Raw genomic sequence first — 26,650 nt, 5'->3', positions numbered from 1 at the left:
ATACAATACATTCAGTTGACATAAAATAAATAGAAAGATTTTCTGTAGGCAATATTTTATTGCATATTTGGTATGTTTAAAAACTTTACAAAAATAACAGTAATGACTATAATATTAATTTATATTACTAGAAATATATGTTTAACTAATTATTGCTACCCGAAATTTCCAAATTGAATAAGATATAATTTTTAACACTGTAATAGAAAAGCGGACTATTTATGAACTATTCAACAAATATTATCAATCAAATCAAATCAAAAATCATTTATTTCAAGTAGGCTCAGTTTACAAGCACTTTTGACACGTCAGTTGACTATTTGTAAAGATTCTACCACCGGTTCGGAAGGCAGGTTCTGCTGAGAAGATACCGGCAAGAAACTCAACAGTTGCTCTTTTGAAAAAGTCATACAGTATTATAATTTACAATTGATAACAATTACTGTTTACATTTCTTATAGTTTTACTTTCTGTGTGAAGGTGGAAGCTGATCCAACGGCCTCCAAGTATCTTTATCATTAAGGAACTCATCAATGTTGTATTGTTGTATTCATTAGTTGAATAGTTCATATTATATCAGTATATAAAAATGGTTATGGCTATGTGTACAATAATTCACACACATTATTTGTATTATATCACATTAGACTATTAGGTCACACAAGGTACAGCCTTTTTTATTTCTTTTCTTATTTTAAGTATACCGAATATTGGAATAATATTCATAACTAAATACATTATTTCATAATATAATAATATATCATAAAAGCAAATAATATGGAATGCAAAATACATTAAAACAAAATAAATCATGTCATATACAAGTATGATTGAACTATAAATTAAAAATAAATTCATTCAGTATTTCTATGTACACCTATATTATTTAAAATTTTATATCTGTAATATTCTAATGAAAAATATCATACACTATAATTTGCACCAATAAAACATTTTAAAATCAATTTATTAATTATTACAAATATGTATAATATATATGCATATTGAATAGTACATATAATTTGGTTAAAATTGTGATAGTCAATTATTGTGTTAATAGTAAAAATAAATGAGTAAGTACGATTGACAAGTAACAAATGCCATATAAATACAAAGAAGGAATATAAAAGAAATATTGAAACAACATTTAAAGAAAATTATCTAAAATTATTTAAGCCTAGGAATACTTTAATTTCCTTACCCAATGCCTCTTGTGTTCAACCCTCGTGTGTTCAATCAAATATAACTTGGGCAAAAATTATAAATAAATATTTATAGATATTTACATTAGCTATAAATAAAAAAACAAATACATAGTTGCTTTTGTCAAGCAAATGGTTTTGCAAATGGGAACTGCAATAGGATAAGATTAATATTTCCACCACTTAAACACATCTAGATAAATAACCAAAGACAATAAATATATCTACATATAAAAGCTATTTAAAACAAAGATAAGTTGCCACAAAGTTAAGGATCTGACGAATGGAGAAACTCCTCGTGAAAGAAAATGTAAAAAAAAAAATAAGTTTTATTTTTGGACAATAGGCTAGTTGACACTTTGTTTCTAAATTCTTTCTTCTTTTTTGTTCTACTAAATCGACTGATAGACACAATACATAAAAATGAAAAAAAAAATACGTAATTTTTAAATTAAGTCCTTAACTTTTATTAATTGATTAATTGATAATTAATATATTTCTGATCCTTATTCCATGTATTAAAATTCGTATTGTCTAAAAATTAAATTTGATATTAGTCAACTACCCTATTGTATTTGCCTATGACAGCATGGGTTGATTTCAGCTTTTATAAAATGAGAAAGGTTTTAGATATCACAGGCTATCATTCTATATAATACGCGCCAAACAACTAGTCCATTTTGAACTTGCGACATGGCGACCTGCGGAGGTATAATTGTCACGCTGGGAAAGGTCAAATTTGTATGAAGCCTGGTTTTATACAAAATACAGAACTATTTTTGATTATTCAAATATATTACATAATTCACTTAATTCATTTTGAATACAATCCCTGTGTTTTTTAAACAATTTTAACAGCCAATCGATTATGTATCTCAAATCATAAGGCAATGTATCTCAATGTATGTATGTATGTATTAATCAAAACACAAGCCATTAAGTTATTATTAGTATTATTAAGTATATCGTTTTTCATCATATTATTTTCATTTTTACATTATTTTTAAAGGTAATGTAATTTTTGTTGTACAATTAGTTAGTAGACATCTGCTAAGAACGGATTTTGCAACTTGTGTGCCTAGTGGGAGATTTCAATGTTATATACCGTTACTATCGCGTTAACGTAAACAAGAATTCACATGGAATTGAAACAGTCGTGCAGTAGTGTCACTAGATGGCGCTGTTTCAATTCCTTAGAAATTCGCGTTTACGTTAACGCGATTGTCACAGTATCAAACTGCCACCACTAGTAACCACTAAGGTGATCGCAAAAATACAATAAAAAAACAGTGCATTGGCTTATGTTTTAAATCTTACACTGAAAAACATTACCCTACCTTGAAATGGACCATCTCCTTTAAGCTAAGGCCAAACCAACAAGTCTATGGTGCCAATCAGATGTAATGTATGTATTCAGAGTATGTATGCAAACTTTATGACGTCTTGGAAATTAGCTGCGGATGCTACACGCAGGTCGTACACAATGTACGCTAAAATCAGGAAGTGTTATGCGATGTCGTGTGGGGTGTCATCCAGCCGCTGCGTCGCTACGTTCCCGCTGATACCTAAAATTTTTATGTTAAGCACACTTTGTTCTAAAACGTCACAAACTTTGCATTGGCGTGCACTCCGTAGATGCAAAAACGCACTGCCTACCCCAAGGATTCATTACAAACTTTTATTGGGGGGAGGAATTTTATGTTTTGTACAATTTGGTATTTGACTAGGCACTATACATAATAGTGCCTACCCTAGTTTACATCCTTATGCACGCCACTATCTGTACACTACATCTTATCACAACCGTGCACGACACTGTAGACGCGTTGATGTGGTCTTGGCCTTATTTAGACGTTATTTAGTGTTATCTTAGGCCCGGGCTACATGTCGAGCAGGAAGGGCGAGTCCAGCGCGCCCAGCCCGGCGGCCACACCTCCCTCATTCGCGTCGGCGAGCTTCGTGCGTAACATGTGACCCGCTTGCCGGTTGCAGTAGATCTTGTCCTTCGTTCTGTAATAATAAAAATAAAAAATCACATTAATATTAACAAAGACTGTAAAATTCTACATATTAGACGACTAAATAACAGATGAGGGTATTTGTATAACATTAATAAATTAATAAAACTAATAAATTTTTATTAATAAAACTGTCGAGCCGTGATAGCCCAGTGAATATGACCTCTGCCTCCAACACTGGTGGGTGTGGGTTCGAATCCGGTCCGGGACATGCTCCTCCTACTTAGACCATTAATAAGAATGGACTTGTTTCGCACCCAAATTCACCAACAAAAAAGTCTGTCGTTTTTTGAGGGGGACGAGGTAAACTCACACATCGAAAACATTTAACACCATTAAGTATATATTCTGTGTCCATACACTACACACAACTATAAATTTGACTCGCAATACACACACGTGTAATTTTTACACAGACTAACAAACACAGTGCCACAGTAAAAATATATCGATGTTTGGCTGTTTCGTCAAAAGAATCGATTATTTTTATAAATTGTTTTTATTAAAAATTTGATGAAATTAAGGTTTAAATACTTTCAAATGAAACGTTACTCCATCTTTTACTAAACTACAAGTTTTTGGCCGTTTTTTATGCCATTTAACTACACAAACCGGCATTTTTAGGGAGCTCTTTACGCGACGAAAACGATTACAACAATGAAATATCGATTCTGTAGCAACAGTTTTAATAAACGCGTTAGATCATAGATTTTTGATCTTTGCCAAAGGGGTAACGGTTAGCGAGGCAAGTCCTGTTATTAATGGTCTAAGACCTCCAACTTTTCAGTTATGTGCATTTTAAGAAATTAAATATCACGTGTCTCAAACGGAGAAGGAAAAACATCGTGAGGAAACCTGCATACCAGAGAATTTCCTTAATTCTCTGGGTGTGTGAGGTCTGCCAATCTGCATTGGGCCAGTGTGGTGGGCTATTGGTTTAACACCTCCATTCTGAGAGGAGTCTCGAGCTCAGCAGTGAGACGAATATGGGTTGATAACGACAATAAAACTGTCTATATCTGGCAAACCTACCGTTGCATTGTGAAAGCAGGCAACCATTTTAGTGAATTAAGAAAATTCTCTGGTATGCATGTTTTTCGTTCACCGTTTGTGACACGTGGTAATGAATTTTTTAAATTGAACATGAACACTTACCCAATGATAACTCCAAAGATCCCTAATTCGGACACCAGGTCCGTCAGCGGAGGCGGCACCGCTGCCCCGGGACGGACCACGTAGCCGGACACCTGGTGGACATTATCAGAAATTAGTTATTTTATAGGTCTATCATTAACAGCCGATGGACGTCCACTGCTGGACATAGGCCTCTTGCATGGACTTCCAAACATAATGGTCTCAAACTGCCAGCATCCAGCGGCATCCTGCAACCCGGTTGATGTCCTCGGACCACCTAGAGGAGGGTCGACCAACACTTGGGACCCCAACGTCCATCGGTTCGTCGAGCCACTGCCATTTCAGCTTTGCAACTCGTCGAGCTATGTCAGTGACTTTGGTTCGTCTGCGGATCTCCTCATTTCTGATTCGATCGCACAGAGAAACTCCAAGCATAGCTCGCTCCATCGCTTGCTGAGTGAATTGGAGCCTTTTTATGAGGTCCACAGTTAGCGACCAAGTCTCGGATCCGTAAGTCTTCGCTGCCAACACGCACTGTTGGTTAACTGGCAAAAACTTCAAACTATCACAGTAACAGAAAGTATTCTCATACTTTCTGTCACTTTGTATTGATATAAACACTCATTAAATTTTTTTATGGCTAAGCGTTAAGTACGAGATCGGGCATAAGAAATATATAACCTCATCTGTTATTTAATTGGGATAACAAATAAATGAAAATATTTACATTGAGAGATTGCACATAGGTTGCCTAACTACAGCCTTTCTTGATAAATACCGTTTATAAACAAACAAATTAATAATGAGGGTATAATCACTAGTCATTTCACACCTAATAATAATTATAATTAACTTGTTCTTAAATTAATTAAAACAAATTTGATTAATAAGTTTAGAACAATTAGATATGGTTAATATATTTTCCATAACAATTTGTAAATAAACCATACATAATTTTAAATAAATAAGTTATGAAATGACATTTTCCAACCGAACCAACCAAAAGAATTTAAAAAGTTAAGGTTGTCTGCTTTACAATGTAATGTAATGTTATTTAGTCGTGTAATATGTGAAGGCTTATTTTATGCTTAATTTTACTGTACTAAGTTGCCTTTGATCTAGTTCCTGGTGTCTTAGATTTAGTATGAAAAATGTGCTTGGCCTCAATTTAACTAGGCAATCTATTTGCAATGAATATTTTCTATCATTTTTTTTTATCGAATACCGAAAGGGGTGTGGATTTTCATTCTCCTAACAAGTTAGCCCGCTTCCATCTTAGATTGCATCATCACTTACAATCAGGCGAAATTGTAGTCAAAGGCTAATTTGTAAATAATAAAATTAAAAAAAATCTTATCTTAAATAAATAACAGATAATATATTCCTTATGCCGGCTCTTAGACTATGAGACTGGGTGTACCAGAGGCGGTAATATCCTCTCCATGAGTATGTAGGCGGCGCGCTCGCGGCTGTGGCGCATGCGCAGCAGCGCCTCGCGCACGTCCGCCCCGTACAGGTTGTTGCCGCCGCCCTCGCGCTGCGGCTTCAGCACGAACCTGACAACAGTACCAAATATATTTTCATTGCATATAGTTCGCACGCCGACTGACTCAGACCAATTATAGAAGGACCTGTATCGCACTCATAGTCACGAACACAATTGTCTGTCATTTTCTGAAGAAAACGAGCTTAGATTTGATACATATCTTATACTAAACTAGAAGTTTTTGCCCATTTTTTACACAATTAAATTACACAAAAAGGTTTTTTACGGAGGTCTTTAACCGACGAACACGATTACAACTATTTAACATCGTTAGTATAGAGATAGTTTTTATAATCGCATTAGATCATTGATCATATACTTTGACAGAAAAGTAACGTCTAGCTAGGCAGGTCCTATACAATAATTGGTCTGAGCCGACTGATGATCCCTATGACGTTTCAACTGACAGTTGTATTAGTGATGCGAAACAATTTCATAACAGTCATAACATAAAGTCGATAACAGCTTGACGACGTAACTTTTGCAGCACGTGTACGTGCTGACATCTAAATTAAGTCGTCAAGCTGTTATCGACTTAATTTAGATACGACTGTCAGTTGAAACGGCATAAGGATCATCATTCGGCGTGCGAACTATAACACCACACCACGAGAACCACCTAGTTAGCTCAGCGTTTTTTCCTTCAGTAACTAACCAGTAGACCAACGACCATACCTCATGAACTTTGACTATTTACGCTGTGGACCTGTTTCGCACCCAAATTCACCAATAAAAAAGTCTGTCGTTTTTTGAGAGGGACGAGGTAAACTTACACATCGAAAATATTTAACACCATTTAATATAGTCTGTGTCCATACACTACACACAACTATAAATTTGACTCGCAATACACACACGCGTAACTCCTGCCGCCCTGTTAACTGTATACCCGTTTTTCGGAACTACATCACGGTAATACTTTTCCTTCTTGCCTTTCTCCTCTCTCCATTTTTCTTAAATGCCCTACTATTAAATACCCTGCTGAGTAGCCTGTAACCGAGGAATTAAAAAAAAAATACTTAACAAAAGTATTACCTCTCCGCATCAACCAAGGCCATATCCACAGTTCTCTCTCCGCTTTCGTTGAAGTCCAGCGAGTAAAGGCCGGTAAAGATGATACGCGCGCGGCCTGTGGCGGCGCCCGCGCCCATAAACGGTCATATTCGCAGTTTTGTAGGGACTTCCCCGTTTCAGAGCCGCTGTATTCAGAGATTCCAAAAAATGTCCTAATAAAAGTATCACCTCTCCGCATCAGCCAAGGCCATGTCCACAGTCCTCTTGTCGAAGTTCAGCGAGTAGAGGCCGGTGAAGACGACCCGCGCGCGGCCGGTGGCTGCACCCGAGTCCATAAACGGTCACATTTGCAAGCCTTTTGTAGGGACTTCGGAACACAGTTCTCAGCCGCTTACATCCAGGGACGCCAAAAAATGTCTTGACGAATGTCTCACCTCTCCGCATCAGCCAAGGCCATGTCCACAGCTCTCTCCCCGCTCTCGTCAAAGTCCAGCGAGTAGAGGCCGGTGAAGATGTCCCGCACGCGGCCGGTGGCGGCGCCCGCGCCCATGAACTTCTCCAGCACGCCGGGCGCCGCCAACGCTTGCTGCACCTTTTTGGTTCCAGCCAATTGGTAGTGAATCGACGGGCATTTTATTGATCTGTGAATATTAAAATAATGGAATAAATGCTAGGATGAAAATTCACTGTACATCAAAACAAAGGAACGCTAAAATAAATAATTGCAAAAATTACACTCTCATTCGTGTGCATTTTAAGAAATTAAATATCACGTGTCTCAAACGGTGGAGGAACTACATTGTGTGGAAGACAAATCAGAGAATTTTCTAAATTATCTGCGTGTTTGTAAAGTCTGCAAATCCGCATTGGGCCAGCGTGGTGGACTATTGGCATTCTGAGAGGAGACTCGAGCTCAGCTGTGAGGTGAATATGAGTTGATAATGATGGTGTGTACTGACGTGGATCTCTCGACGCGCAGGCGCGCGTCCCACTCCTTGGCAGTCGGGTACTGCGCGGGCTCGTAGCCTGACCGGTAGTACACCACCGCCACCGTGTGACCGTCTCTGGAATTACACTGATATTAGTACCACTTATGCAGAAGAGGGGCGGTAAAGATGAAGGGGAGGCGGTTTTTATTATAATTTAATTTTTAAAAGCTTTTTTTTATTCTATCTCTATAATATAAAAATGTGTTGCTACGCGCAAATTTCGAGAACGGCTGAAGAACCGATTTGCCTAATTATTATTTTTTAAATATTCTTTGAAGTATGACGATGGTTTTTACGGAGTTTTTAACCGACTTCAAAAAGGAGGAGGTTCTCAATTCGGTCGGTATTTTTTTTTTTTATGTATGTACACCGATTACTCAAAGACGCGTGGACCGATTTCAAAAATTCTTTTTTTGTTTGAAACGGTATAGTCCCCAATTGGTCCCATTGCCATCATGTCAAGATCTGATGATGGAATCCTGGAGAAATTGAGGGGAACTCTCGAAAATTATATGGATGTCTAGTGTGTTCGTAAACTTTTCCATTTAGTACTTATAAGCACTACAATTTCATGAAGGTTTAAAATTTATCTGATGATGGAGCCATAAAACAGACGAGGGAACTCCTCGGCGATTTACAGCAGTTACCTTGTGTTTGGGCTTGATTAATTTGTATTAATGAGAACTTTCCACATACATAGGTTTTGACTGTCATTTAGGGGTTTGGTGATGAAGACCAATGACAATTAAGAGAACTCCTTAACAGTTTACAATAACTACCTTGTGTTTGGCCTTGATTAATTCGTATTGCTGAGAACTTTCTACCTAGATGAGTTGTGTCTGTAATTAGGGGTCTGATGATGAAGACCAAGGTCAATTAAGGGAACCTCTTAACGGTTTACGGTAGCTACCTTGTGCTTGGGCTTGATTAATTTGTATTGCTGAGGATTTTGTACCAAGATGGGTTGTGACTGTCATTAGGCGTCTGATGTATTCGTTTGAGATGAAATTTTACACTAAAAATGGAAAAATAATAAAAAATTTAATAAAAAATACAGCCGACTTCAAAACCTAAAAACGTACCCACTAAACTAAAAAGCGAAAAATAACATCATAATATGTTCTACCTACTGATCAGTATGAAGGCGGTGCTTAGCCGGTGTTGTCTTAATTTAAGCCATTTCTGACAGGACCAAATGAAACAACACTGTCTGCAAAATCTATATCTATAAGATATTCTCACATGGCTTGAATTAATACATCACCGGCTTAGCACCGCCTTCATACTGATCAGCAGGTAGAACATATTATGATGTTATTTTTCGCTTTTTAGTTTAGTGGGTACATTTTTAGGTTTTGAAGTCGGTTGTATTTTTTTATTAAAATTTTTTTAGGGTAGGGTTGGGTAGGTCTGGGTAGGGATAGGGTTGGGTAGGTGTAGAGTAGGAGTAGGGTAGGGTAGGTGAAGGGTGTTTTTTTGATAGGCAATGAGTCTAAGCGAAGCTTGACAGGGTCCGTTAGTTGTACTATAAATTGAAGCATGCTTACAATATCAACTGCTTTTTATCGTTAAGTGTGGCTTCTTCGTAGATTTCGGTTAATGTTCTACGGTAGATCTGAAAGTAAAAAACCCACTTTTAATAAAAAGAAATAGCTTTGCTTGGAGAATTCATGGCCCTGGATATAGAAGCACTATCCACTGGTCAAATGACCACTTTATCGATAATATTCCCGCTAACTGTACGACGACTGAATCATCACCATCATCATCATCATCATCATCATCATCATCATCATCATCATTATCATCATATCAGCCGATGGACGTCCACTGCAGGACATAGGCCTTTTGTAAGGACTTCCAAACATCACGATCCTGAGCCACCTGCATCCAGCGAATCCCTGCGACTCGCTTGATGTCGTCAGTCTGCCTGGGGGATTGACCTACAATCCTGGTAACTCTGTTAGCTACCAGAATCAAAAATTCGTAAATAAAAAGTTGATCGTCTCATCGAGATAAAGCTCACGAAAAATTAATTTAATAGTAATGAGTTTTGTTTTTGCCGCACAAAGTTTTGCCCAGTACTGACCACGCTGGGCATGCTTGTTGGTCAGCGCAGTGCTAGATTACTCGCGCCGGTGTCGCTGCTGCCCGACACCGGCCTGAGGCATTTCGTAATCTAGCCTGTGGGAATGGATATACCGCCATTCGTCGGTCGCCAGAGCTTCGTCGGTCCATCTGCAGGGTGCACCACGAGCAGGTGAGGTTGACAGTTGGGGAAACTGACTGGTGGCTCAGTATCGTGATGTTTGGAAGTCCCTACAAAAGGCCTATGTCCTGCAGTGGACGTCCATCGGCTGATATGATGATGATGATGATGATGATGATGATGAGTAATGAGTTGTAAAAAATTATCTACGGATCCCGGACTATCAAGATTGATTAAAAAATATTAAATAAATAAGTAAATAAGTGTTACCATAATGTCAGGCCGCTTCTCCGATATCTCGAACTCGTGGAACCTCTGGTCGCAGATGTTGTAGGAGACCTCCTCCACCACGAACAGCACGACAGAGCCCGGCACGCCGAACAGGTCGTACGCCTCGGTGATACCCGAGCACAGCCCGGACAGTGCCCGGTTCTCGGGCATCTGAATAGGAAATTCAAAAAATTCATTTATATCAATTAGTTATATAATGATTCCGACAAAATACTCTGGTGTAATGACTCCTGAGGATGCTCCGGTTTCGGGGTGAAACGTACGTAGAGAGTATTTTGTCGGACCTGGGTGACGTTGTCGCATGGGTTCGTCGACTTTTCGCGGATGATAGCAAAATAAATAAATTACATAATCATGATAAACTTCCGCAAAGTAACGCCTGCTTCTATCCAATATATCAATTAGACCTCATTTGCACGAGAGCTTTTTTAACTGACGTTAAAATAGCGTTCAAATACAACAAATGCCAGGTACGGTTTTTGAAACACGACGCTTTTTACGAGCAGTGTTGCATTTTCATTTTTGGGCGTTGGAAATAGACCTTCATATAACTTCTGTTATTATGTGGGTAGTATTTTAATCGTCTTGACGCGGCAGCGCCCGCGCCGTTATGTGGCAGTCCGGATTATAGACTAATCACGTATACAGTGTTTAATTTTCATGCATGTAACGCTTTTTAACGTCCGATAAAAAAACTCTCAGGCTTAGTTTACATGCACTTTTCAAACGTCAAGTTACGCCATGATTTAATAGTGATAAGTAAAGTCGAAAACTGGAAATTAAAGTTACGAGGGTTCCAAACGCGCCTTGGTCAGAGGCAACGTAGGCATGACAAAAAGAACTCTTACATAATACTTCAGGGAAACTATACAAAACGAAAGTCCTGTCGTGTTGTATGTATCAGAATGTTGAGTGGTAAAAAAGACTAGGGTGAATTAAATTAAGAATAACTATAATAGAGGAAGTCTAAAAGAGAGCCAAGTTGAGGAGTAAAAAGTTGGCTTGGTCTATTGGACATGTTATTTGAAAGAATGAAAGTTATTTTACCAAGAAGAGTGTTGAAATTGCAAGTGAAAGAACACAAAAAGGAGAGGAAGGCGAGATGGAGTGTGTGAAAAAGTAGATTAAAAATTGACGAATATATAATCTTTATACATATAAATGCGAAAGGTCATTCATCGCGAAATCTCAAAAACAGCTTGACGTATAAGGATAAAATTTGGCAGGGAGGTAGTTAATAGATAGTAAAAGTCCGCTAAGAAGAGATTTCTGGTCTGGATTAAGGAGGTTTAAGAGCGGAAGAAAAGCATATGGAAGAGATTGACGACCCCACTATATGGGATAAAGTAAGGGAATTTATACATATAATGACTTACATTTTTCAGCAGTTCAGCTTGACCTAATTGTCGAAGGATGTAACTGAAAACAAGAAACACACACAAACAACATTAAAACGTATCCAAATGTGACACCTGATCGAAAATAAAACTTCATTAATTTAAATCATTTGCGAAATTTTGAAAAATCCAGTAAAATATGAACCCCACGAAAGTTGAAACTCGTTTTAATACCTCATTGGATATAACAAGCCGAGAGATGGGGTTAATCATCCCCTACGTTGATTAAGTAAGATTTAAGATAGCTATTAAGCATAATATAAAATTGGAAAATCATCTTTAATAGCTAGTTGTACAAATATTTCGAATACGCATTTCATTTACGTCTCTATCAAGTTCACGCCTATAGCATAACAAGAAAGATATTGACGAATAGTGGTGAAATAATATTTATTTAAAAAACCAAGATAACATGTCCTAGAGTCATCAAATATTCAACTTTCGCAGTAAAACTAAAGACCTAGACAAGAAAATTGAATAGAACTGCCAATTCCACGCATATTATTTTCTGATCAGGTAATTAAATTACTTATCCCAATTCTTTACAAAAAGATAACATGCCACTACATTGCGCATTCAACAATCAGTTAATAAATATTTTATAAAATCTCTATATTAAAAAAAAAATACTTCCTATAGAGATTTTATATTTAAAACGTATAATTACATATATCGATACAATACATACTAACACATGCATTTAGATAAGCGACAAAGACATGCTATAATAAATTATTACAAACAATACGAATCTAGATAAACATTAAATAATAATCCTATATAGTTTTCACTAATCAATACAAATACTTTTAAACATAAAATTACATAATAATTAAATAAATATTCTACCTAAATTCTAAATTTATAGGCATGAAGCTGAGAAGATAACTAGGAAATTCCCAAGATATTGTAACTTTTAAATCCAAAAAATAAAGTTATACAAATATGAGTAATATTAATGTTACATTAAGTACTCGATTATTACATCCCTAAAATTGTTTTGAAAATGACGCCTAATTTACCTGACCCGGTGGCTAAGACTGAAATAAAGTACTCCGCGCCACGAAAGAAGTCCCGCGGTTAAAATCTGAACTAAAATTAACAGCGCCTTACAAAAATGACAATAAGCCCGCCATTAGGTACTAAGTGACAATGAGCGCCATTATGACATTAGCGCCGCGTCTACGGGACTTGTTCCGTGGCGCGGAGTGAACTATGAAGTAACATCGCCGCGGTCGCCATTTGAAAATCATTTTATCGTAATAAAATCGCGATAACAGCGATACTCTCACTGGGCCAGATAGGTTTGTAGCACTCTATAGTAATAGGCTAGTTGACATTTTTTTAAAGGGTCCATTGTTCATTGTCCATTAGCGTACTACTAGATTGAAAAAAAAATATTATATTTTTTCGAGACACGATTAGGTACATAAAAGTTTTAATGTTTAAATATTTTTTTGACAATACGAGCCAAAACGCTGTCGGCCATGATGGGTATATTTTTACTGGTTGATGACGTCACTTTAACACACACTGATTTTTCTGTACTTTCTTCTGGTGCAGTACGAGGTTTTTTGACCTCATACTAGAACTTCAAGTGGTGTGGTGCGGTACGAGGTCAATTGACCTCGAACGTGTTAACACTAAACTGAAGTGTTTTAAAAAAATATTAGTTAGGTATCACTTAATAATTTGACGTTTCAAAGTGATGTCACAAAATGGACGACAGCGTTTTTGACGTTTGAAAAACTTAATAAATACTTAATTTATAAATTAAACATGTAGGATTTGTAGGATCGAGTTTTGCCGGCACTACATTGTTGCAAAACTACTTTGCAATCACATTTAAACAGTACGTTTACCTTAACCGACACCGTATGGCAAAATGCTTTTATTTTGCCATTTTTTTGTACCTACAATAATTCAAGGTCGTACCTGATATAACTTTATTCGGTGTTCAAATGAAGAGCCGGCATTTCAGAAACGTTAGATAGATGTGGTAACCTTTGTGTTCATTATTAACGACCTAAATTCGGCTCACTATTGTGCAAGAGTCTCCTCCTCGATTGGGAGGTTAGGCCATAGTCCACCACACTGACCCAATTGGCAGACTTCACACACATAGATAACTAAGAAAATTCTCTTGTATGCAGGTTTCCTCACAATGTTTTTCTTCATCGTTCAAGACAAGTGATATTTAATTTCTTAAAATGCGCATAACTAAAAATTGGAGGTGCATGCCCCGGACTCGAACCAGCCTGAAATGATTCATCATAATGCAACTGGAACTTTTTTTAATAGATGTATAGATAAGTATTCCATAAATGTACTTAATAATATTTATTATTATAATAATATACACATATACAAGTAAAAATCATAATTATGATAAATAAATTAAGAGCGAAGCAATAAAATACGATAGTCATAATAAAATATAACATTAATAATTACAAATTTTGTAATATTTTATGGGGCAAGCTTTTGTTTTTATTTAACGACTAGCGAACGCCCATGACTTCGTCCGCAACTATATCAGTGAAAGCTTTCATCTCGTTATTGACCGTAATATTATTTATACACATTTTTCACAATAGTCCATTAATTGAAAAAAAAAAGTGTGCAGACCACACGACTGGAGTAAAACTTCTTTCAAAAATAATAAACAAAACGCCATCTATGAGCCTCAGGCATAACTACACCGCAACAGGTTCTTGAAGTGCACAAAAAGGGATTGTTTCAAAGTTCTCTAAGAACGCCATCTACTGGTAGTTTTAAATAACAAACACTGTTTGACTATGCCTGTAGATAGCAACACGCATCGCCTTAGTACAATTTTCGTAACGCACCAAGTTACTTCTCAAATCAAGGGTACGTAAAAAAGTTTTACTTCAAAAAAATAGTTTTATTGTTTTCCGCTAACGAAAATTAGAAGAAGATTATATACCTATACGAGTAATGCAATATCTCTATAAAAAGATATATGTAAAAGAGTTTGTTGAATTTCAATAAGTATAAATAATTAATTAAGTAATTTCAAATTACCTGTTTTCTCAAGTGCTCATATTTAGCGATATTAAACACATAAATTTAAACAAAAAAACTTTTAAATATACTTGTCTGTCTGTCTGTCTGATTGAAAGATTCTTCCAGAAAGGAAGATGTTCTATTTTCTGTTGTGGGTAGGTATATTTTTCATGTTTAATAAATGTATTAATATTAAGTTACTGTATTTTCTTTGCTGTTATGACGGTATATAGTAGCCATTTTGTCAGTGTACCAATAAAATAAGTTTTGAAAGATGTGTGCCCTACGCCATATCCAGCAATAAATGAAATAAAAAAACACATATATTTTGAAAAAAATCACAAAAAAATCTCGTACAATGACCCTTCGACCGACATTGCAGACATGGTTCAGGGAACATCTCTCAAGAGTCTAAAAAATGCTTCTAAAAAAAGTCATGCACGCCAAGTTTTACATCTAAATACTAAAACTAATTTCATTAATTGTAATACATTAAAATGTCCTCAAACTTTTTTTATAGATTAACTACTATTAAAAAAAAACAAATAATATTTACCCAAAATTATGTCTGACATTCAGTGCATACAAAAAGCTAAAAGAAAAAAGCCAAAGCGTGTAACAGATCATCAAGCATTATGAAAAATGAATGCGTGCGTGCATAGGCAGTCACATGAGAGATGTCAACTGAATTCATGGCTGCAAACGTAATGTGCCATGACCTTATTAAAAGTTGTCTATGCTCAATTAGACGATACTGATGCTATACTCATATAAAACTGCACTGATTCGTAATAATTCATAGTATTTCATAAAAAAAAACAAATTGTTTATGCTCAGTTAGACGATACTGATGCTACACTCATATTAAACCGCACTGACTCGTAATAATTTGTAAAATCATACTTAACAAACAAAAAATAGCATGCTACAATGAACAATATATTGTTAGTACGAAGTTTCATGTTCATATGTCTGCTCCCAAATCTGCTAAAATAATTTATAAAACTGACAGCATTCAGACAGTTTTGGAAATATGTGATCACAATCGCTGCCAGTTTTATTAAAAAAAAATTAATGAGCATAGACAAATAAGGTCACAGACACATCACGCGCAAATGTCGGGTACCGAGTCATGTCTCGCAGGTACGAAGAGAGAGCGCCGAAACTGGACGCCACTGTGTTGAACTCCACTTGTTTTATACTATTGCTGTCAGGATTTTGCATCAGGTAGTCTGATCGGAACAGTCCAAGGCTAAGAGTCTGAAACGTTCAGTTCAACACATTATAATTTTAAAAATATAGCTATACTTACAATACAGTATAAACTCTTTGTACCGATGTCGAAAGGACCGAGCTATTATACTCAGACTAATTACATAAAGACTCGCAAAATCACGAACAAAATTGTCTGTCATTTTTAGATATATACTAGCGGACGCCCGCGACTTCGTCCGCGTGAAACTCGATGTAAACTTTCAAGTACCCTTACCCTACCGTATTTTCCGCGCATTTTTTTTGTTATAAGAACCTTCTCCTGACAATAATAAACAAATTGGTCCAACCATTCACGCGTGATGGCGTGACCAAGGAATATATTATGGATTCATTTTTATATGTATATATAGATGTATAGATTAGGTACACATCTTATACTAAACTAGAAGTCCGTTTTGTACACCATACGACTACACAAAAGGTATTTTTACAGAGCTCTTTAACCGACGAACACGATTACAATTATGAAACATGTCCATGTATCATAAGTGTACACATGACCTATAGACAGTTTTAATAATCGTATTAGATCGTTGATCATATACTTTGACAGAAAAGTAACGTCTAGCGCGGCAGGTCCTTATGTAATTAGTCTTCTACGTTCTATGGAATTTATCAGTATAAAGAGTTCATACTGTACATAGTATTAATTTTTAAATTAAGTTAATATTTATGTACACTGTGGATTACATAATGAATTTTATTATTATTTTTTTACAATAAGCCAAAAGTGATTTATTGACAAAATTAATGCATATTTGTATGCAATCACTACATTTCCTTTTCCACCAACTAAGCTTGAACTACATCAGATATTTACGATAGTGCATTCGAGCTTCGTTGTAAAATGCAAAATGCTCTAAATAAGTGTATTTTCTATAATTTACTTTCCCCTCCACCTAGTGTAATTTTGAATAAAATAATTATTAATTGATTAGTTCTAAAATTTTAAAATCTCCCGTCAGTCAATAATCAATCTAGAATTACGTTTGTCGCCGACTAGTGGCGTAACTACATTATGTGGTAAAATCAATGGATGGGCCCCAAAAAAATGGTCAGATAAGTACTATTTTTTAGATGTCACCTTAGTTCTAAGCTCAGTAGCTCGGGCTGGGCATTTCGGACCGTAAGCCCGTGCTATTTTACCAGCTCTGTCAGCCTATAGTTACGCCACTGTAACAATCTCTTCCTAATAATCAGAAAATGTCGATATATTCTGATTGGCTTGAACGATTTTCATCATACATAGGTAATAACCTTATATGTATCTATACTGTGACAAAACTTTGCTTTGTATTAATAGTATTTGTAAAAAACCGTGTCCAAACTGCATCCGTTTGGCAGCTATCATGCTACAGGCAAACACTCATGGATAGCAATCACAGCATTTTAACTCAATTGCTATAATAAAGACGCTGTATAATGCGTATGTGCGAAGTAAACTCGAATGTAATGCCATCATTTGGAGTCCGTTTGAGTACAAATACATAGATATGATAGAGAAGATTCAAAAAAAGTTCGTCCGTTGGCTTTATAGGAAACAATATGGGTACTCAGTGGGTTATCCTACTATTTATCCAAGCGTCTTTCTTCTGGGTATGACAGGGTACAATAAACTTGAGATAAGACGTAAAGTAGCACTGCTACAGTACATAATACATTTAATTAGAGGCGAAAAAAGTAATCCTGTCATATTAGGGTCGATAGACTTGCATGTTCCTGACAAGTATATAAGTTGCCGACGTCGCCAGCTATTTGTGGTGCCGTGTGGCAGAACTAAAGTAAGCCAGCATGCGTCGCTGGCTCAAGCGCTGCGCCTGCTCAATGATCTCACTAGTAAAAATTTAGAGATTGACATTTTTTACACTCCTGTCTATCAGATTGTAAACAAAATTAAATTGTTATTAGAATAGTTTTTATGTATATGTCATTTTTAATTTTGTTATTTGAATAGTTAATTTTGATTGTTATTATTATTATTTTTTTTTTTTTTTGTGTATTTTAATTGTTGACTATTATTATTAATTTATTTGAATTGTTTAATTTTAATGTATTTGAATTGGTTAATACATATTAATTTATTCTTAATTTTTAATTTGATTGAATTTGAATTTATTATTTTTAATTTTTAATTTGTTTGATTTTGAATTTATTATTTTTAATTTATTTTGTTTGCTTAATATTCATTTTGTAATTTAAGATTTATTGTCGTAATTATTATTCCTGATTGCTCGAGAAACGAATTGGGAAACTGTAATGTTTCTCTGGGCACATGTCATGTAAATAAATAAATAAATAATAAATCTATCGACAATTCACCTTATATAATATCATTGTTGCTATGTTGTTGGGCTCTTGCTTTTGTTTCGTTGTTTGGAACAGCCATTTAATAAGTTCCAAGTTATCGTAATTACTTATCATCTAATGCTAAGAATCCCGCTATTAAGAACTTTGTAAAGAAACAATTAATGTTAAATACTCTTGATATAAAATGTTTATCATTGGTAGGTACTTATACTCAATTTAGAGCAATGAGTCAATGACAAGATCTATTTATCAATATAATAACGAGATAAAAGTGATGAGTAAATAACTATTGTTTAGATATTCGATAGCATAAGACGCTTCCATGCTGCTAATATAATAGAGAAACAGTTTTGTGAGATATATACGTAAAAAATATATGCTCAGAGGCACACTTATCCGCACAGTTTAATATACGCGAGTTTAATAAAGTGGGTGGATAATTTGGCCTGTGAGTATATATGCGGCCGTGGATCGTTCAAAAACGCTTCATTCTAAATGCGGCAAAACTGTGAGGTACGAAATACAATCAGATTAGATGGAAGTTCAAACAAAATTATAAATATCATTGTGATTTGTGCGTTTGTTTATACTTCTTATACATGAAAAAATGTCACATTGATAGCAAGGAAGCTAAAAATTTGTGATTTTTCGTATAAATATTACGTTATAAGATTTTTGATGGCTTATGAAATCTATACTTACAACATACACACATAGATAGTGTGAAGTGGCAGGATTCTTAAGCCGTTTTATGTGCCCCAAAATGGGAGCCCTTGACTTTGAGCATCGCTACGCTACGATAAGTGCCCTTGTGTGCGTGTCGGCGATTAGCTCTTACGCTCACATAGACACAGAAGTGGCTTACGTTTGCAGTGATAAATTCTTAGGTGTTGCGGTTCTATAGATTATTAGTCTAAGAATATTATTTACTTTACAATCATCCCGACAATCTTTGTATTTTTATTTAAGTATATTAAAAAACAAACCAAAATATATACAAAGATAAACTAAAGCATAACTTTATATTATTCCAAACTGTTAGACATACACAAATCACATACAAAAATCGCCTATTTCAAAGTTGTTAGATTCCGTACGAACCAAAACCTTCTATACCTTTAGTTAACACAAAAAAACATATTAACAAACGATCACAAACTTTATTGTTTATTATATTAATATACCGATTAATCAATCAACTTATGCTAAAGTCCATTAAGATATTTTTAGTTTGTTAATTGTCTTATCTTAAGGCTGTTTCCTCACTGGATTGAAGCTACACACGTAGCGCCGATTTTAAGAACCATGTGATAAAAAAAATATAGTAAAAATATTATAGATATAGATGTCATACGTTTACAATTAAAATGGACCAATTAAGATACCTCGGGGAACGCCATACTCATTGTTTTCATGTAACCGATTGACGTTAAAAAAATGTAATATAATATGTATATTATTCACAAAAGGCTATAAAATGCAAAATATGCACTTCTAAATATACTCAGCTATATTATTCTACTGGCAAACGGGTTACAAACAATGGATGCATAAAGAAATTATAAGTCACAATAATCTAATGTTTTAATAAATAATGTCCAACAGTTATTTTCTTAACTGCGATCTTACTTGATGTTAAGTGACGATGGATTCTTAAGTGTCTTAACGTAGTCAGAAATTATTTTTTTAATTATATTAGAGAAAAGGATGGCAAAATCAAATTAAAGAACAAAATAACGAACACAGGGACTGGCTTAGGTCAATTTAGACCTAAATCAAAACAAAATTTAGGGGTAGGAGTATTGTAGGGGTGGGGGAAGTTTTAGGATAGGGGTAGGGAAGAAGTAAGTGAAAGTGAAGCCTGGCAGGGTCCGCTAGTTGATATATTATATAAAAATATTGAATAAATTGTTTGTAGCCCATTTGTCATTGTATTATAGAAGTAAAAGGACGTCATAATACATAAGCAATATATATACATTACAAACGGCAATTTACTGACCATACTACCAGTTCACCTTCAAAACTTGTAAGGACCAGATTTTTCATTTTTTTTTTTAATAAATAAGTTGGATTAAGCAAATACTCCAATCAAAGAAAGGTATATAAATGAAAGGAATATTTAATAAAATATAAAAGTTCATAATATCTACTGTAATTTACTGTCAAGAAATGGTAAAATGTACTTTAATTGTGATTATAACTACATTTAAAATTTAAAATACACATTAGTAATTCAACACATACCATTACTAACTACTTTTCAATGGTGTGTTCTTTTGAGCTCATGGCCTCGAATCCGTCGAGGCCATGTATTTTCCCACTGTCTGATTACGCCACTGCTACTTTTATATTTTATTAACATAAAGAATTTTTCATTTGTTTAGTGTAATTAAAAATCTGGTCCCCCATTTCTAAACCTGCCCTTTGCAACAATAATTATAGTTCTGGAGACAGGAGATGGCGTGCACACATTTCTTTGTAACTCAAAAATACTAACACATCGTACATAATTAATTAATTAAAAAAACTATTTATTTCATTATCTTTCTTAACTTTTTGTTTGTGTCTGTCCTTCATTAAATTGCTTTTTCTTTCTTCTGAGATTACACTACTTGACTCTATTTTTAGTGATATAATTATTTATGTCTGACTAATTGTTTATGTTCTATTCTTCCCTCTTAAGGGTCTGACAGATTACCAGCGTTGTGGGTACTGATGTACTCACGAGAATATTAGCTGAGTCAGGTCCATTTTATTGGCACAACACATTTTCTAATATAATCATTAAATAGTTTTAAGTTATCATGTAGTTATGTGTTACGCCAACAAATAAATGATTTCTATTATATTCTATTTTACACAGCATATATTTATATGCAAAAATTACAATCATGTAAGCACCTTTTCAAACATACAATTTAACTGATTTGTCACTATGATATTTTTGAAACTTCATAACATAAATAAGAAGTACATTTTCATAAAGTTTACTGTGTAGATAAATATCATCATGACAAAGCAGTTTACGTCGTGTTTGAAAAGGTGCTTGCATCATTGTGATTTTTTGTTGTTTGTTGAAAATTTTGTAATATCTGTCCTTGAGAAATTGTTTTTGTTCTAAACTGTAAATCAGATGTTTTTAAACATAAGTGTGTCTCGAATTCATCACACCTCACTCTGCCTAATATGATATACTTACTATACCTACAATACAATAAAATACGACCTTTATCGAGCTGGTTATTGGATGAAAAGAGACGCAAAAGAAAGCGATATGTAGACAATATTATCTCGTTATTATTTAGCATCTAAGGATTACAGGTAATTACATCAAAAGTATATATGCGACTATATTACCAGATGTTGACTCCATGTAAGGATTTAATTCTGGGATGTATAGGAACTGAGAAACTCTCGGCCTACAGGTATTTTATTCCAAAAGTATATATGCGACTCTATTATTAAGGGAGCGCTGACTGCAAGTTATAAAATCTCCATGAGTAAGGTATTCATTCTGGGAACTAAGGGACCGAGAAGCTATTCGCTACTGAGAAGTGTTTACAAGTTTAATACTAAGTTTAATAATGTGCACACCAACTCCAGTCTCGAGACCTACACCCCTAAACTCTTCCGTGGCGGCTACCTCTGTATCTCCCTGGAAACTGGCCCAAGGTGGCCGAATCCCGAGGCTATACTGTTGATCTCCACTTGTTTCCACGAGCAATACGGCGTGTGCTTTGCACACTGGTTCTCCGTATGAGGGCACCTCGATTCCAGCATGATGTCCGATCTCAGCATACCTAGCGAGATCGGCTGGACCGGACAGATTTCATACATTTTTTTACATTAATTCCTTTATCCAAAGGTTGTCTGACTATAAGCAATAAGACCGCCTTTGCATATTGTATAGGTACTATGTTTTCTACTATTTTCTTTGTTATTGGCTTCCTTTGTGCAATAAAGTATAGGTACATAAATAAATATTTATTTTTATGTCTCAACAACCTCCCAAAAGGAATCCATTCACATACATTCATAAAAACCCTACACATTTTTGACCGTAATAAAGAAATGGTTCATAAGTTTGTCGACACGAATCGACCTAACACATCGACATATCAACATTATCTCGTAAAACGAAAAAGATCTATTTTCGACGAATAGCGGCGGAGTTGAAATATCACTCTCTTTCGTCCCAAAGCAATGAATGATAGAGCAATACTTTCGAGTCTGCAGTTATTGGTCGACATTTATCTTTTTCACTTCTCGACTTAATATGTCGTAATCGTAGTGCGCATCTGAGGGTTAATCCCGTCATAATTATGCTGCATATGCATACTATTTTGCATAAAAATGCGTACGCATCGATTCTGATGTCAGAATGCGTACGCCTTTTTATACAAAACTGCTATTTCCTATAGACAAAATGCAACTTCACGCATTATCAGGCTTACTAATACTTAAAACCCAAGATTAAGAATAGTGCTTGAGTCATGATTGAATCCCATGTTATGACAGATACATGCTCAGTTTTGAGAATCTTAGAACAGACAAGGCAAAATATAGGCAACCCAACTTTGGTGTTTTATCAGTAAATAAAGGAATTTAAAAATAAATTATTGTTTAAATAAAAATATTTATGCAATTATTACTGTACTTATTAAAATACCTAATAACTCGATAAATAAAATAATTGGCTATTTAACAGTGGTAATATAATGTAGAAATTGATCAATAAGGTAGTTTATGGGTAAATAGTAATCAAACTTTTTAGCTTTCAATTTTTTTTACAAAAATATGACAAATTATAAAAACAACACATCTGTTTTTAAGTGTTAGTTGCTGACAAAATAATTATAATACATACTTCAAAGTGCATTAAGTAACTCTCAGTTATGATAAAAAAGAAATAAAATATGACGTCACGAACAAAAAGTCAAAATATATATATTTTTTTTAAATATATATAATAATATATTATGTATTAAGATAAATATTTATTTTCTATAACAATACCTAAATAAAAAATGTTAAGAAAACCAATTTTTTTTTTATATTTTATGAGATATCAAATAAATCTAAGTCTAAACTGTTAAATAGCCAATTTAGTGGTTAATCTCGATGACGGAAGGCTAGCAGTGCAAGTAAGTAGTTTCTAGTTTCTCAGTTGTGAAAGAACAATTGCCTTAGTTGTGATTTTCGCAACATAATTACAAAAGTTTCGCTCGTTTGACCTATCAAATTACTAATTACTTGTTGCCAAATCGAGATCTTATTTATTGCCAAAGTAAACACCAACATTAAGCAACCTAAATTTAATAAAAAATCATTAAGAATTTTGTAACATATTTAAAAAATAACCAAAAAAAATCTGGTATGATAGCATATTTTAAGCTATTGAAATACTCATAAGATTAAGTTTTCATAATAAAAAATAATGGTTTATTAATGTACCACTGTTGTTTTCTTTATTTATGCGAATCATATTCCATAAATTATTGTTAAGTTGTTTCAAGACTACCAAAAAAGGCTTACTAATAATATGAACAATGTCATCAGTACAAGCCACACACAGTCAAACCTGTAGCACGCTTCAGGGTGTGAAGAAGAACTCAGAGCAGTGCCATGGCCTTGTGACCAACAGGGTTAAGGAATTCCTTGACTTGACAATCAACACTCCCCTTCTCTGCTCGTGTTGTTCTCCCTGCCATGGCAGTTTTGGATACCCATTCTAACATAGATCTTGCCACAGCTCTAATGAGGTCAAGGTCTTTAAGCAACTTACAGAGAATTTGCTGGTAATCCTCTCGCACCCACTTCTACTAACTAACTAGAAAGCCATATTTATTAACTTTTATGCTGTGCTCCTTTGGGATGTTTGTCTCCCATAGCAGAGTTTACTCTATGAACGTAAACAGTAACTGTAATCATATTTTAATTTTTTTCACTTTCATATTTATAAATGTGCTGCAGAATTAACATTATACTTGACTGTGTGTGGCTGGCGTTAATAGCAGTCTGCTATCAACTTTATTCCTGGAACACATTCATAACCAACAACAATTTCATACACAGTTGATGCGTCCAGAGATGAGTAAACACTGTAGATGCTTAGTATTTAAGAAGTGAACTTATTTACCTGAGCCATTCCTTCGTCTCTTACTTTGACCCATATGTCAAATAGATTTGCTGTGAACTCGTCAACTTGTAGTGCATTCTGTAGAGTGTTTGTCAAAAATTCGTCATCATGTGCCACCTAAAAGGCAAATAAAGTTATTTGTGTAATTAATGACAAACTATGATTTTTTTGTTTAAATAACTGTTTATTAGATCCTACATTTTGAACTGGTGGTAGTCACTACTAACAGTCAAACTTTTAAGAATTTCATGTCATTATGATTGAGAAATTCATTATATATAACTAGATTTATCAATAATAAATGATTTTTGTTATGTAAATTAACATTCCAAATTCAAGGTTCCTGTATTTGCAGTACATTTAACATAAACGCCGTGAATATAGAGCTTTTACTGTATACAAATATAAACTCCAATTTATTCTTCTCTTTTTGGTGTAAGCAACAGAATAAGGTAGTTGACTCATATCAAATTTAATATTGACTATATTAATTTCATGTAGTAGGATGGAATAAGGGTCTGAAATATATCAATACTAATTAATAAGATTTCTTATAAAACTTAATTTAAAAATCATGTTTTTTTCAATTGTCTAAAATCTCTAAAACGCTGTTTTAAATTTTTTGACGTCACAGTGATACTTAATGTAAATGTGATAATTTTTTTACGATCTAGTAAGTACAACGATATTGACAATTTAAGACCATTTAAAAAAAGTGTCAACTAGCCTTAGCATATAAATCATTACCTTGTGCATCAGTTCATTTAGTATGGGCTGTAGTTCTATAGCTTTGGTGAACTCCGTCTTTGGGAACGGAGAGGGGAGCAAAACAAATGGAGCAATCTGAAAAAAAATATTGAGATAAGCGCACAACATACAGTAGAGTGCACTTCAAAAATCCCTGGCAACCCTAAAGACTCAAGCCAAACTTGCTGTGTGTTGCTTAACAATAAAAAAATTAAAATTAAAGTATAAATTGCTAATTATTTCACTAATACTACAACTAATTTACACGATTATAACTTTAATCACCTTGTTCCTAAATTAATAAAAATGAAGTTGAAGTCAGAACAATTAAATATAGTTGTTGTCTTTTAATCTGTTTGTTTGAATAACATTTTATAAAATGACAATACATTTAAAATAAATTAGGTAGGAAAAGACATAGGATTTCTATCTTCATTTTTGATTTTTTTGTGAATAAACACTGCACATTGAGTTTGACTTTAGTAACCATAGTTAAGGTCTTTTTAATTATCATTATATGCAGGGGTCAGTGTCCTGTGTCCTGAAATACGGATACTATCAATGATTTTAACCAGCTTCGAAAAAGGAGGAGGTTCTCAATTTTCAGAATCTTTTTTTGAAATTATTTTATACTATTAGATATGGCACACATTAAAACTGAGGCAATCAAAGTCACTCGATTGGCTGGTTAATAATAATCTACAATGCTGAGTTGTGTGTTCAGGAAGGGTAAAGTAAAAATAATATAAACATAAATATATAATGTAAGTATTCACAAAATTGTGCATGTGTGTACTTGTGAGTGGGGTAGCTGAATTCTGGACACTTTATGCTGTTATTTTGTGGCATATCTAATAGTATACAATCATTGGATACTATGCTTATAGTTGAAGGAGTCTGCAGTCGCTATATATCAAGTCAAAGACTCACCTGTATGGCATCTTTGGTGAAGTGTTTTCTATCTCTCATACCAACACCGTGCATCAGAGCCCAGTCCTTGGCCTTTTCTACAACAGACACCAATGTTCTGTGCTCCAGTGGCAAAGGGATACACGATGCGAGGCGAGCTTGACTCATTTTTTCTTATAACACGACGTGCAGGCACGGAAATCAAACGGGAAATGACGGGAAATGGTTATGTTTGCTAAACACAAACAGTAAACTATTGATTACGGACGTCAAATAATATTGATATATTTGATTTGTTAATTGCTATTGTTTTTTGGTCGTATTCATAACATGTAAACTAAGGTTTGATTTGAATTTTGATACAGAAATCTGAAATTCTGAAGTTCTGAACAAAAATAAAAATGAACTATACAGTAAAAAATAAAAATCGTCAAAACTCAAAT

General features: G+C 34.5%; 1 protein-coding gene across 4 annotated transcripts; it reads right to left on the bottom strand.

Annotated features, from left to right (window-relative positions):
* Positions 1 to 38: 38 nt before the first annotated feature.
* LOC112054606 (glutathione synthetase) lies at positions 39 to 26,650 on the bottom strand. Of its 4 annotated transcripts, XM_024094451.2 has the most exons (13): positions 26,229 to 26,650; positions 25,299 to 25,394; positions 24,552 to 24,668; positions 22,076 to 22,225; positions 15,954 to 16,087; positions 11,780 to 11,822; positions 10,383 to 10,553; positions 9,451 to 9,518; positions 7,874 to 7,978; positions 7,349 to 7,555; positions 5,775 to 5,910; positions 4,376 to 4,467; positions 39 to 3,212 (listed from the first exon to the last, which is right to left on the bottom strand). In XM_024094451.2, the coding sequence occupies exons 1-13, from the start codon at positions 26,373 to 26,375 to the stop codon at positions 3,083 to 3,085; spliced, it is 1,596 nt and encodes a 531-aa protein (XP_023950219.1). In that variant the 5' UTR covers positions 26,376 to 26,650; the 3' UTR covers positions 39 to 3,082. The 4 variants fall into 4 exon arrangements, with proteins under 4 accessions (XP_023950219.1, XP_023950217.1, XP_023950218.1 ...); XM_024094449.2 differs by lacking the exon at positions 15,954 to 16,087 and having other exon boundaries at positions 22,056 to 22,225; positions 26,229 to 26,648; XM_024094450.2 differs by lacking the exon at positions 22,076 to 22,225 and having other exon boundaries at positions 26,229 to 26,648.

This window comes from Bicyclus anynana, chromosome 2 (genome assembly GCF_947172395.1).
Source record: "Bicyclus anynana chromosome 2, ilBicAnyn1.1, whole genome shotgun sequence".
In the NCBI taxonomy this organism is placed as follows: Eukaryota; Metazoa; Arthropoda; class Insecta; order Lepidoptera; family Nymphalidae; genus Bicyclus; species Bicyclus anynana.
Note: the sequence above shows the minus strand (reverse complement) of the source record. Positions and strands in the feature narration are given on the sequence as shown.

What these genes read in the sequence shown, in the direction of transcription:
- LOC112054606 (XM_024094451.2), bottom strand. Translation starts at nt 26,375, where the DNA reads ATGAGTCAAGCTCGCCTCGCATCGTGTATCCCTTTGCCACTGGAGCAC. An exon ending in GAGACGAAGGAATGGCTCAG is followed by an intron (nt 22,226 to 24,551) that starts GTAAATAAGTTC and finishes TGTCCGGTCCAG; the next exon opens with CCGATCTCGCTAGGTATGCT. An exon ending in GATTCGGCCACCTTGGGCCA is followed by an intron (nt 16,088 to 22,075) that starts GTTTCCAGGGAG and finishes TGAACGTTTCAG; the next exon opens with ACTCTTAGCCTTGGACTGTT.